A 14,722-nucleotide genomic window follows, 5' to 3' on the forward strand; every position below is an offset into this window, starting at 1 on the left:
GAATCACGTTATAATTCCCAATTTTCAAAAGGAGGAACTCTTCATATAAAATTTTACATCATTCCTACGTTACTTTTGTTATATTTAGATTGGTGTGGACGAAGTGAAAAAGAGAAGTTCCTTTTACCTTTAACCACTCAAGATGACATACATAGATTTCTGTTCAAGCTTCGTAGCGTGTTGGGAATTTATGTGTAAATACTTAAGGAATATTGTTACTCACGCATGCCTTTTTCTCTCATGCCGTTTATTTTGAACTTTGAAGGGTTAATTTCTACGGAGTATTAAATCATTAATCTTTGAAGGTGTGTATACGTCAACAACAAATTAGAACAGTTTATACCAAAAAACACAATACCAGTCAAAGTACCCATCAAGCTTTCTTACATGAACTTGCAACATGTCTTAATCTTAGCACGGCACAAGCTTTATTAATTCTATTCTATCATATAGAAAACAGAATCCAGTGAATAAGCTTATAGCGTAATTTTCATTGGTCCAAATCTCAAGATTTGAGTATAGATTTTCAACTTGCATCCACAAAGTATTAAAAAGAAAGAAAGAAAAATATCAAAATCCGCTACCTATTTCCACATATAACAAAAGCTAAAAGAGACTATAGACAACATGCCTAGTTTATTTATAATAAATTAAACTTGACACATCCGTTACATTATATATATATATATCACTAATCTTATTCCATTTTTTCTTTTCTTTTCTTTCAATTTCTGTCCGTTATAAAAAAAGTTGTATAAATTTATTTAACATATAGAATTTCTATAACATAAAGGGGTTCTTATCTTGGTTGTATAACGAAAGGTCCTTGAAGTTAGTCTCAGTTTTGTTCGTTCTATATCATCATGTTGTGGTTTTAGCAACTTGGTCCTATTACAAACCACCTAATTAGCTGCTATCTTTGTCAAAAAAAAGTGGTGTACTAGAAGATGTTTGAAGTTGTATAAATTATAAAAACTGGGAGAAAAAAAAAAAGAAGATCTTGGCAGTTTATTGTTCAATGCACCAGCACTAACAATTGGGTCCAACCTAGATGTACCTAAATGACAAAACAAAGTCTAAAAGGGAGAAGAAAAAGAAAAGGGTGGTCTTCACATTTTCTCTGCTTTTGTTATTTACATATGGTTTCTTTTCGGCCTTACTTCCTATTAGCATGATGATGATGATTGTAACAAAAGTCCCACTTTCTCTATCTTATCTCCTCTCTTGTCATTTTTTCTACCCTTCAATGCTTCCCATTACAATATGAGAAAATTTAAATCAACAAAACAAGAACAGAGAAAGGGAAAATAGAAATAGAGAGAGAGAGAAGAAATCTTCTTGGTTGCTCAATTTTATAAATTATTGGTAATCGCATAGTACATTTAATTTTACTGATTTATTTAAATTGATATAACTCGTATAATGGTAAAAGTGTAATGATAACTGTTAATTAAAAATTAAAAATTATAGTTATAATAAATATCTGCATAAAAAATAAATTGTGAAAACGTTAAAGTCTATACAGATTGTTATTAATCAATATTTTATTATTTAAAGTGCAACCTGTGCTTTACAAGAGTGAAAATCTAATCAAAATTTCAACGGTAACAGGAAAAAGAAAAATGAAAGAAAAAGTTCAGAATATGCACAATGTGTCCATAGTCCTGCCACTCCTGTACAATCATGTTAGGGATCAACAATTACGACAATTTAATTTTGTATCCTTGTTTTATTTCAACCACGCACCATAAGTGTTCTTTTTAGCGTGCTTTGAAATTGATGTATGTTGTGAAAACTCAACTTTCGTCTTTGTTTCCCTAGTACTAGCCTCTGTATGCGGGCCACACACAAAATTATTATGATCAATAAACATGCATTAGGACCTATACAGCACACAATTTTTATGATCAATTTCAACACATTACACATACTACATGATACATACATGGGTCCTATGTCTAGAGTGTTGTAGGAAGTACAAGTTGGGTACTGACATGATGCATAAATGTTCTGCATTTTTTAAAAAATAAAACAAAGAAAGAAAAAGTCACCTTTGCTTTACTTCTTGATCAGATAGGTACTTGAAAACCGATACAGAAATGGGTTTTTCTTCCCAGATAGGTGTCAGCAAAAAAAAGAAAAAGAAAGCAAAAGCACATTATCATTATCTGGGATTTGAGTTACTTGAGAAACTGATTAGACTAATAAATTGGCATATAACCAAACCAAGAAGAGGGACCCTCTCACTCTCACCACCCTTCGATCTTTCATCAATTTAACCCACCCATCTTCCTTCTGGTGCATCTTTCTGCGATGATGACAAATTAGGATACGGTTATGTCCTTTCCAACACTGATTTCCAGTAAAATGTGTCCCTTCCAAGCAGCCTCATTCCCTTGTCTTTCTCTTCAATTTGCCATCTTTGGATTCTCTTCATCTCAACACAAAACTTCTCACTGGTGGTGGTTGGTGTGACTCAGCAATCACACACACACACACTTTGAAGAAGACCCTTATTCATTGAATTCATCACACTCAATCAAAAGAGACACCCTAGCTCATGATTATTCCCAGGATTTGTTTTCCTAACAAGAATAACCCTTCAAGAACTAGATGGAACATGGACATAGAAAAAAAATCATTGGACAAAGAAACTTTTTTTTTCATTTATGGAAAGGGAAAACAAGAAAAGATACCAATATTTTGAGGTGGGAAAACAAAGCAGGAGAATAAAGAAAAGAGTTGCCATTTCATGGTAAGAAAGCCACTTTTACAATTAGACAAAAGCTTTTGTACCTTGTTGATAGAGGAAACCATAAACCATATTCAAATCAAAATAAAAAACCCATGATGTAATTAACCAATCATCCACAGCACAGGAACACAATCTCTTTTCATCTCATCAAGATCAAGAAGGTGATTGTGATGAGACTCTAGGTGAGGTAACTGGGAACAAAGGCAAGAGCTGTGGTTCTGAGTCTCTTGGAGTGGTCATGGGAGAGGGATGCAAGTAGAAGCCCTTTTCAGCTATGGCTTTATCCTCCTCTGACGAGTTCCCCAATGAAGGGGAGGACTTGTCAAAAGGGTCATCATTCAATGGTGTAACAGGGCTTAGAGCAAGGGAAGGGAAGTCAAGAAGGCTTGGGGAGAGGATCTCAGGCATGTTGTTTCTTGGTGAGAAGCTTGGAGAATTGTTGTTGTGATTATAAGCAAAATTGGGCATCAAGGTGTTGAGCATGAGGCTGTTCTTGAGGCTGTTCCTCCTCTCATAGAGCTTGAAGCCTCCTTGTTGCTTCTTTGGTGGGGCCTTGATGGGGGGTATGTTGAAGTTTCTGGATGATGATGATGATGGTGGTTGTGGATCTTGTGATGCTTGTTTTGTGGTGTCTGATGAGCCAGTTAGCATTTGGACTACTTGCTTGAAAGTGGAGGTGTCAGCTTGGACAAAAGTGGTAGGGTAAGGGTTGGAATCAGATCTGGGAATGGTTTTGGGAGTGAGTGGTGGTGTTGGGATTTGGATGCCATTGCTGTTGCTGCTGCTCATGCAGTTGCTCACATTGCTTGTTGGAGAGTTCATAGGAGAAGGGTGGTTATGGTTATGGATGTGGTTGTGGTTCTCTCTTTCTTGAAGCCTTGAGCTGATTTCCATCTCTCACTCTCCTCTCTCTCTCCTTGCACCAAAACAAACAAATTAAAATCTTTCAAAGGGTTAGGGGTGATTTGGGTGGGGATTGGAGAAGAAATATAGAAGAGTGAAAAAACAAGGCTTGAGGAAGAAAAATAAAAAAAAGGAAAGAGGGTTGTTTTTGCTTATTGAGCTTGTGTTTTATTGTTTCAACTTTCAATATTATATACTTTTTTTTTTGGTTTCTTTTTCTCATACTATTCAAACCTTTTTAGAGAAATAAAATATCTCTCTCTTGAAAACTGAAATTATTTTCTATTTTATATATATTTTTTAATTTTTGGTGGGGCTTGATGGGAGAGTGTGGTTGGCTAGAGAGAAAATGCCCCCAACAAGGCTTGGGATTTATAAAGACACAAGGGCAAGGGAATTGGTAGAATTTGGGAATTTTGGTATGAGGCATCTGTACCACACCACTGGCAAAGCTATTATTAAATTTGGCGTTAAAAATATTTGTGCCATTGACTTCAGAGCCTAACTGCTGAGACTATAGCATTTTCATACGTGATGATGGGATTGAGGATGATAATGATGATGAACCATAGATAGATACATGTTTCATCAGAACACTCATTCATCCATTCCTAGATTTTGTGGCTTTGTGTTGTGTTGCTTTGTGCACTTTCAAACAGAGCGTGCACTTCACGTACAAATCATGTGTGAGCTATAACTCTACCACACTCATATGGCTATGTAATGTGAGTGAAATTTGCAACCTGCCCAACTTAGACGAATAAAATGCCAAGGGAAGATAAAAATAAGAGGATGTCACGTTATTTGTATTAAAATGTTCAAAGTTTGAAGAGTATTTTTCACATTTGTTTTTGCATTTTGTAGAATCAAGTTCTTATTTTTTTTTTCTAATAACATTCCTACTTCTACAATTGGAAACGAGAGTCAATTTAGCATAATTTGATTTAATGAAAAAAGCAATTGAGTTGATACTTGAGTTAAGCGTTTACTAATCAAAATTTTCCAACTTAAGTTTAGGTTAATTTAAGTTCACAACTATTTAGTAGAATTCAAAAGTTCAAATTATATGAACCAAAATTTAATAATAAAAAAAAAGCTTATCGAAATACTAATTAATAAATCATGTATCGAGTTAGTTTTGAATTGATGAAGTTCGTTTTCAACTCTATTCACATCTTTTTAATTTATTGTAAAGGGTTATTGGTTGTCCAATTCTATGTATAGTGACACTTACGAGAAAAATGCTTGTTCTAAGCAAATTCCTCGAGCAAGAATAGAGTCAAAGTTTTGCTTTTGATTGTCTACCGTTCTCCAAGACAGGCATTAGGCAGATCTTATCTGTTTTTGTGACAAATCATAAGAGTTGACTCAGTTTAGAGAAAATTTTTAGGTGATTACAAGTAATAGGCAAGCCCTTTAATCTTCTTTCCTTCGAATATATTGTAAATATTCTACTTTAATGGCTGATCCTGTAACAGCATGAGTTTCACTGTGTCACTTTAATTTATAAACTTCTAATTTTTTTGAATCACGTCATATTTAAATATAATTTTATCTGGCAATCATATCATGTTATTTAATTTATTTATATATTTAAATTATTAAGTGTATGAATTTTATAGCAATGTGAGATTTTTTTTAAAGAATATGAATCTAATATTGCTTGAATCAATAATTTCTTGGTATAACATGAGTTATATAAGTTTTTGTATACATAGTTAGTTAATTGTTTATATCATCACTTAATTAAAATTCATTTTAAATATAATTTTTAAAATAATTACTATAAAACTCAAATAATCTTATCATATACCATAATTTATAATTGAAAAACAATACACTTTAATTAAATTTAACATGCTATGGATGATCTTAAATTAAAGTTTTAAATATGAAGATGTGTTAAATATTTAAAAAAATAAAATTTTACCATTTATAATAATCATACTTAAATTGAATAGTATTGTCTTTGGTAAACGGTACAAGGTGCCCTTGTATAAAAAAGAATACATGTTATTTTTTATTAAAAAGTATTTTGTTGAATGAAAATTCAAAATGAAAAAGCTAGGTATATAATCATAAAATATCATAGTGTTGTATGTAGTACTCACAAGTACACGCCTGCGCAGAGAGTTAAAACCGAATCATAAGAAGTTAAGAACATTAAAGCACACTTCATATTTTATCAAACTGTTAATGCGACACTAAATGCAGTTTTAATTTGTTATGCATATATATAGACTATCTTATTATTTTCTTTGAATTGAGGGAAAAAATATAGCCATGTAAAATGAAGTTTATTAACCATATGTATATGCGTGTTCAAGTTCAGATGTAATCCTAATATTCTCAAAGATAAGATGGACGAAACTTTTGATAGAAATTACATGTTCACACATACATATGATGAACAGAAAAATTCTCAAGAATTAAACAATAACTCAATCTGTACTATAACAATACTACAAAAATACCATACGACCTATTTAGCGACATATTCTTAACAGAATTTTTAAAATATTTTCTACTAATTAAATTTTATCAAAACTACAAAATTATAATTAAGACATTAAATAAAAAATAAAATTCACAAAATTTTATGATTCTTAATAAAATTTAATTAATAATATAATAAAAAGTTCACTATGAGTGTATTGATAACATTTCTCTTTATCCATATATACAGTATAAAATTTAAAAATATTTGCAATTAAAAGCTGACTGCAAAACATATTGAAGGAGAAGCATGTACTTATTATGAAATGGCATTATAGCCGGTAGGGTTATATTGGATAAGGAATTTTCTTACTGTTTAATATGAGAGAATCATGTTGTAAGGGAAAAAAAGTATAAAAGCAAATAAATCTTATATTATAGATCCTAATCATCCTATAATAGCTTTTTTTCATGTTTTTCTCTCTTATAATATGATCCTCTCATGTTGGATTCTTCTTTTTTCAATTTTTAAAAGTATCTTGCACTCCTAAGCTGGTGCTCCATGACAGTTGTAGTAGTTTCAATGCTCAATTATTTCAATGTAGTATATCTCTCTAAGTTTAATCCAAAATATCTTCATCCAGTCACTAGTTAATATGTTGTGCTGATGGCATTAATTTAAGTTTAATCAGCCTTTTGTACCTTGATCATGATGGCCTGTGTGAATCAGTTCGGTTCCCAAAACAAAGTGCATAGCAGGAAGCACTTGTGGGATTCCATAACTTTCATTCTCCAAAGCTGTTGATTGGTAATAGGTAATTTCATATCCACTGTCCACTTGAGTTAGTGGTTTAGATTTTTCTTTCCACGCATTAAAAATCTTGAAAAGCAACCAAAAAAACAACAGAGAGAAAGGGGAATCAAATTCTGATTTATATTATTTACATTGAAAAAGAGATAGACCGCAGAAGAGGTGATGGCATGGGGGACCAAATGCCAATAAGAGAAAGTCACTCACTGCTTTTATGAATTGATTTAATTACCCTTTAATGGATAATCATTATTAGGACCGTGGAATCCATTTTTAAACTCCTTCTGTTATGCAAAAATTATGAATTTATTAATTTCTATCATGAAAAAAATTATCAATTTATTACCGGCTTAAGTGCCAAAGAAGAAACGTACTGTCCTAGCTATCATTGCAATCAAATACAAATCATAATGCTTTGAATTTTCAGCATGGTAAATCATTAAATATCAATGTGTAGACAGAGAGAAAATGATATATCATCTTCCCTAAAGTTTTGTCTATTGATTAGGGAAGTCAAAAGAATTTCAATGGTAATTAATTAGAGGGAAAAAAAAGAACTTATTTGTACGAAAGATGAAAAAAGTCTCCAAAAAGGGTTTGATGAGGTACTAAAATCAGTGAGACATACTATATAGTTTAAGTTGGTCAGTAAGTTTAATTGATTTTAGAGAGAAAGTGAGATACCATGCCTACCTTCAAGTGGAAAACGAGTAAGCAATGAACACATGACAGAGCGCAATACCAAATTATGTGATATCTTCAGCAACAAAAGAGACTATACTAAAGTTAAGTCATGATCAATTTTGTTGAAAATGACCCTTTTTTTTTGTGGAGACACAAGATTGGAGAATTGGCATACTAATTTCAAAATGATCATCAATCAAAGGTGTTATTAATGGAATTAGCCCATTGGTTACAATAGGGAAGATCTCATCTTGTGTATATATTTCTAAAAGTATAACCCTCCGTTCTCAGACACAACATATTCTTACATGAGTCAACTTCAAGCTTATTGTGAAAGAAACATGATCCCTACAAAAGGGTAAATTAAAAAGACTAATTACTCTCCTAGGTAGAATGTCTTAGAGCAAAAGACTTGCATGGTGCATGTTCAAATAAAGGGGATTTCTTAATTGATGTAGTAGCTAGAAAGTTTCTTATTTTAAATTTAAAAATAGAAAAGTTTAATTTAATGCTTTTGTTTACACACATGCACACAACACTAGTAGATATATATTGAAGCAATGAACGGGGTATAGTGTCCTAAAACCACTGACACGCTAACACCCACTGTTGTATATATTTATATATCTCACTAGACCATGTAAATAACCTTGCAGACAAACAGCACATTAAAATATTCCATGATGCCCATAACTTTATCACACCTTTAGTTATTTATTTATCTTCAAATACTGCCATGTGCATACTTTCAGTAATTTCTACAGTACATTAATTCATGTCAAATGCCAATTGGTCAAGACAAATCTGTTCCCTAAACATACACAGGCGGTGAGTTATATCAACTATTTTATCATGTCAAATACAATAAATTAACCAATCAATTCACGAAATTAAATTAGGGAAAAGCTATAAGAGAAGCTATTGGCCGGCTTGCTTGACTGTAGACTATATAGGATCATAAACAATATAAAGTATTAGGTGTCACACTGGCGGTTCTTATTCAAAGGTGAAAAAGAAGAATAAGAGAATGGCAACTTAATTATAATGAGAATCCTTATTTACTTTGATAAATTATATTAAATATAGCTTACTGATATCTTTTATTAGAGACGATGATATTTGATTGAGTTAGATAAAATCATTTCTATGTAACTGTTGATGGAAAGTATTCGAAGATTGCTGTTAGTGAGGTATATTTTTTCAAGTCTTTTTTTATCTATAAGATTTTAAATTAGAGACTTTGTTTATGAAATTTGAGTCAATTCTATTTAGACCAACGGTCTCTTGATAATTGGATAAGTTATTATAGCTAGTAAAACTCTTTTCCAATGAAAGTGTATATTCAGAAGAAGAAAAATTAAAACTACTTGCTAAAATAGAAAGGAACTTATATTCTTACGGTTGATTGTCTTTATTATCAAATGAATGAATCAATTAATATTATTGGATTATTTCAACTTAACTAGTAATTTTAAATCTAAGTTCCGAGTGTTAAAAATATTTGAAATTGTTTTTATCACCTATAATAATCATATCTGGCTTGAATTCGTAATTATCATGATCTATTAAAAAAATGGCGTGTGCTTGGCCTTGCAGGGTCCGCCAAACTTGGCCTTTAATTATGTGGCCGTCACTGCCGGTTTAAGTCTCACAAATGCTACATATTATGCATATGTGTTTTGAGTTACATGAACTAAAGCTATCTATATCTATGTGTAATATATAAAAATATAAATAAGCCGTTTAAAATTTATAGAAAGAAACAAAGATGGATAATTCATTTTTCCAATCTCAATACAAGGTTACGCCGAAAAGTATGACAATCATGGTAGGCCAGTTCATATTGAATGTTAGGCCAGGTCCACAGGAATACTGATTATTTTTCCTTTCTTTTTTCATCATTTGGGAAATATAAGATTAACTGACCTCTCTCTTAGTACAATGAAGTGAGGTCAGGGTAAAGCAATAATTTTGTTCCCGTCCTTTTTTTTTCTTTTTCTTGAGGGGTACACTTTAATTTGTGTGCTATTTTAATTATTCGACATGGGAAAATCACGTGTGTGAAATAACAAGGTAGGGTGGATGATTAGTATCACCTTAAGCTGGCCATGATAGAAGCAGGCTTTTATAGTAAGCGTGATTTGGATTTGGAAAAAGGAAGCATATGATCATGAGGTAAATGTTTGGTAGGCAGGTAGAAAGACAGAGAAAGAGAGTACAAATTTATGTGGGAAACTTCTTGGTGGGTGAGAAACTTGGTCGGATTTGAGACGTATTTTGAGTGAGTGTGTGGGTGAAATGAAGACTTGCCTTCTTTCAAAATTGACAACTTTATATTATAATATCTAGAAAACAAGTTCTGTCATGGAGTGTTTGATAATTGTAAAACAGTTTGTTTTAAAACAACATATATTAAAAATTAATGTTTTTGTTTTACATTGAAGAATTTTGTTTGGATGTTATAAAATAAAATTATTTTTAAACATAAAATTAGTAAAGTATATAAATATAATTAATACTCTTTTTTTTTCTCTATTCTCATCAGATTATATTATCTATTATATTTACATTTAATTTTTTCTCTTTTCTCTCTTTTTCTTTCTAGGTGTCTAGTAATATATTGGTGACCATGCATCATTTGCCTTTTATATTTTGCTTTTAGTAGAATTGATGTTATTCATACTAGAAGTTCCGCTTTCATTATTTTTATAGAATCAATTTTAGATGAATTAAAAAAAATTGAGAATCAATTCTTCTGCCTTACTATACATTATAAAACCTGTCAAAATTAATTTGAATTTAGGATGTTATAAAACAACATTGTTTTTAAACATAAAAGTAACAAAAAAAAAGTTTATATAACAAATCCTTGTGTGTGTTTTTTGCTTTATTGTACAATTGATTCTATTATCCCAAGAAGTTTTTTTTTTTTTTAATTCTAAAATTTCTTTTTGGTCGAATCGAAATCATGAGAATCTATAGTTCAAATTTTCAAATTCATTAAACATAATAAAATACAGGTCGAATTAATTTTAGATTGCTTAAAGTGATTCTTGCCACCCAAACAACCATCAAATATGAATGTAAAGAATCAAAGTTGGAGTTTGAGTAGGCGGCTTCGTACCAAATAGCAGCTCTCATTAGGATAACTCGCAAATTCAATTAACTTTATCCGGTTTTAAGAGTAAAAAAAATAGGGGGATTTGGTTTGGTTCAAGAAAAAACTAACTTGATTTATATCAGTTCAAGTTTTAATAAATTGAAAAACTCCAAATTCAATTGAATTACCAAATCTGAGTCAATTTGAACTTTTTTTTTTCATAAACGGAAGCCAATTACCTATGTGAATTACTAGCTCATTGATGCAAAAAACACCTTAATTAACTATTAATTACTAGCTCAGAATGGAAGCCATAATATCATACAACCTGGTAAAAAAAAACATATAGATGCCATTAACTATTAACTACTAGCTCATTGGTGAAAACAGCACCTTACTATTTATGGTAGACAACACAACTTATTTAATCTGACTCAACTATTGGCTTGCTTGAACGCTCCTTCTCCATCTTGCAAGGCAAGGAAAACAAAGTAAACGGCCCCCTCACTCCCCATTCTATTGCTTTCAACATTGACAAATTAATGAAATCCCCATCTTACACAAAAGCAATCCCTCATACAAATATACATGTGATGTTTTAGTGTATGTGTAGTTTGCGGTTGAAATTAATATTATTGTATTCCAATGCAATCCCACAGATAATTAAAAGAAAAACAACAATTTTAATCCTTTTATAAAAGTACTTTTACTTCAAACATACTTTTTCATCTGATTTTCAAACATACACTTAGTTTTCTTATATCTGACATGATAGATTTTTCATGAAGCTTATTTAGATTTTTCTATTCTTATATAATTACTTAACCATTATAGTGAAATATGTTGTTATATAAGTTATATGGTGAGATTTATTAAAATAAATTATTGAATAGATATTTCCTTTTAATCCTTATTATACTTTATGCATTTTGTATTAGTCCTTTTGAAAAGTATTAGATAAAGATTAATAACAAATGATCTGCCTATTTTAGAGATAAAAACAAAAATATAGATACATTAAAATCACTAAAACAAAATAATAAGAACCAAAATAAAAAATTATTTTAATAGAGATTCAACACAAAGAAAAAAATTATTAGTGATCCAAAATAAAATTCACTAATTTAGCAAAAAGCTAAGGCATATTTAAACCTTCACAGTAAAAAGTATATATATAACCTAGCATTTTTATCTTCCCCTCAAATGCAAAGTATAAATGTAAAGTAAATGACTAAATGCTATTGAAATAGCATTTCTCCCAATTTAATAAGTGAGTTCTAGCTACCTCACCCATACGTGGAAATTAAAAAAAAAAAAAGAAGAAGAAGAAGAAAGAAGTGGTTAATGATACCAAGTAATAATAACTATTTAAGAAATGACAACTAGTGAAATTAAAACAGTCAACCCCCATGGGAATGAATAAAGGGGTGTGTGCATGTGTATAGTATAAGAAAGTACTTATTAGCACAGTAAAAGAATTCAATTTCTATTTCCCCCTTTACAAAAACCATATACCAGTTTGACCCGATCAATTTTGGTGGGAAACAGTTACTATCAGAACAATGGCATCTATTTCTTTTCTCTTTCTTGATTGTTTTTTATCCGTATTCAGGTCATGCAAGGAAGTAGCAATCACTAAATACAGCTCAAAAAGACCATGTCATGAACAAAACTTCCCATACTTGGACAACAGAAATAAAGTTTCTCCCTCGGTATTAAATTCATGTGTGTCCAGTGTGCACATAGACCCAACTGGTTAGACAAGAAGTGATTACTATGACTAAGAATCAACTAATAATGTAAATTAAAATATTTGTCTTCTCATTATTGTTATTATTATTATTTTATTCTCAAACAATTCGTTTAGACCAGACCAGTCAATGCCTTGCAATATTGAAATTACTAATGAAACCATTTTGTGTTTAACTTTACCTACCAAGCCATATTGAATTGGTCTAATGATATATTTGAGGACAGTGAAACAATTCCTCCTTTCTATATGTGGCATTTAATTACCTTGTCTTGACCTCATGTCAAAGGAATAGTAAATAAGTACCCGATATTATAGTTTCTATTTTTTTTTTCACTTTTTTAGAAGAAATGGATAGAAGGAAGAGAAATCTCAAATATTACCGTATAGGACGTCATTGATACATTGAACCATCAACAACAAATCACTTACAAAATTATGTACCGACTTGAACCGCAAACAATTTTACTAAATTGTAATAATTATATTCAACTAAATTGTCTTTGGATACAAATCAACAACACGCTTATACACACACAAACTCTCTCTCTCTCCATGTTTGCCACAAGCAACAAAAATACGTTGCTTCTGCAGCAGTTGCACCACTTGATGTGGTTTTATTGGGAGGAATGCATATAATGAACCGGATCCCAAACACGCTATAACCCCTAAGTGCCAAGAGATTTTTCAAGAAAGTTGTCCAACAAGTAGGAAAAATGGTATTAAAGGAAATGGATTCTTTCAACTGAAATTTTTGTTTGAATTTTTTCTAGTGAAAATTTCCACCATTAAAATCCCATACCCCTTTTTTTTATTATTTAAATTACTTCTTTTGTTTTTAATTAAGGATAAGATTTTATTGGACAAAAATATCAGATGAAATATATATCAAATTTAACGTCACAAATATTCTAACTTACGCTCATAAAGAAAGCAAGAGTTTATACTAAATCTTTAACCGCGTATCTCAATCCATTTTAGCAGTTTTCTAAAATTTCCATGCACTTCCAAACAATGGGGTAAGTTACAATATAGTATAAAGGGGTAAAAATACCATAACATTATTAGAGACTAAAATAAACTAGTGGATAAGATAAGGTAACCTAAAGGGCGCGTGATACAACGGGTAACGGCAGGATTAATTGCAGTCAACAGTAAGGAAGGGATTGTTATTGAATATGATTGGATAGTAATAATACTATCTTGTTGGGGTAGGTCACTTGTAGTGGGGACATGGTGAAAGTCATGGTAGGGGACCACTTTAGACTTTGGTATTGCCATTTCAAAGATTCATGAATAGTGTTCAGGGCGTGCTTACATTATAGCTGTCCTTCCCCCTTCCCTTGGCTATTTTTTCGTTTCTAAGTCATACATTAATGTTATCATCATCACATGAGTAACATCTATGACAATATTCAAAATGCTCATTCATTTCTAGAATAGTCAACAAAAGAAAAACCCATGTGTTTTTTTTACTCTTTTTTTTCTTCTCCTCAATCGAATTATCTTCTATCATTCAAATAATATGTAATTCAACCCTAAAGTGCATAATTAGACCCATGATGCGTGAATGTAAATAAGTCTCTTTATCTGTGTTCAACGTAGAAATTACACTTTTCAAGGCAAAAACATCAAAACAACATGGGAGAAGCTTTCCCCGTAAATACTGATTGTGCTGGATTTAACTCCTTTGCAAACATACTCTTAATGTATTTTAATTTTTATATAAAAGCTTCCAACTAGAGAGAGGATTTTCCTTAAACTACATTGATTAATTATGCATGAATTAACACTAAATTAAGAAGGTCTCTATAGCATTTGGGGTGCCACAAAATGTAGGTCAAGAGAGGCTTTCTTGGAACGAATAGGTATCATGTAATTATCCAATTGGTTAGAGATAAATGTGTCATTAATTCAGAAGCATCAACAAAATCCGCAAAGTTAAGCAGAACCACCTAGGACTTGTCACTGTCAAAAAATGGTCCCAATGTATAGTAACCTTTCCTAACATGCCTTATGCAATGAATATGACTGAGTGGTTTAGATGTAAAGTGGTACCAAACCGTAAGTTTGAAAACCCACTCTTGTTTCAAATGATAATCAATACACATTTCACAGATGCCATGTGCTTCCTAAAGAAGGATAAGAATTCAGATTTAATTTGAATGTAAGCATAAAAGATAATGCTGTTGTTTCCCATCTTTTTACTTGTTCCTAAAGGACATGTCATTTAAAGAATAATGTTCTGTATTTTGATTTATAGAGCAACTTTAACTCGTTCCT

At 31.2% G+C, this 14,722-nt stretch overlaps 1 protein-coding gene across 1 annotated transcript; it reads right to left on the reverse strand.

Moving 5' to 3' along the window:
- Positions 1-1,995: 1,995 nt before the first annotated feature.
- LOC114376742 (VQ motif-containing protein 19-like) lies at positions 1,996-3,829 on the reverse strand. The gene has a single exon (XM_028334991.1). The coding sequence runs from the start codon at positions 3,647-3,649 to the stop codon at positions 2,909-2,911; it is 741 nt and encodes a 246-aa protein (XP_028190792.1). The 5' UTR covers positions 3,650-3,829; the 3' UTR covers positions 1,996-2,908.
- Between the last annotated feature and the right edge of the window lie 10,893 nt (positions 3,830-14,722).

The sequence above is a fragment of the Glycine soja genome, chromosome 11, assembly GCF_004193775.1.
Source record: "Glycine soja cultivar W05 chromosome 11, ASM419377v2, whole genome shotgun sequence".
In the NCBI taxonomy this organism is placed as follows: Eukaryota; Viridiplantae; Streptophyta; class Magnoliopsida; order Fabales; family Fabaceae; genus Glycine; species Glycine soja.

Excerpts from the sequence above, each read along its gene's own strand:
- LOC114376742 (XM_028334991.1), bottom strand. The coding sequence starts at position 3,649 with ATGGAAATCAGCTCAAGGCTTCAAGAAAGAGAGAACCACAACCACATC.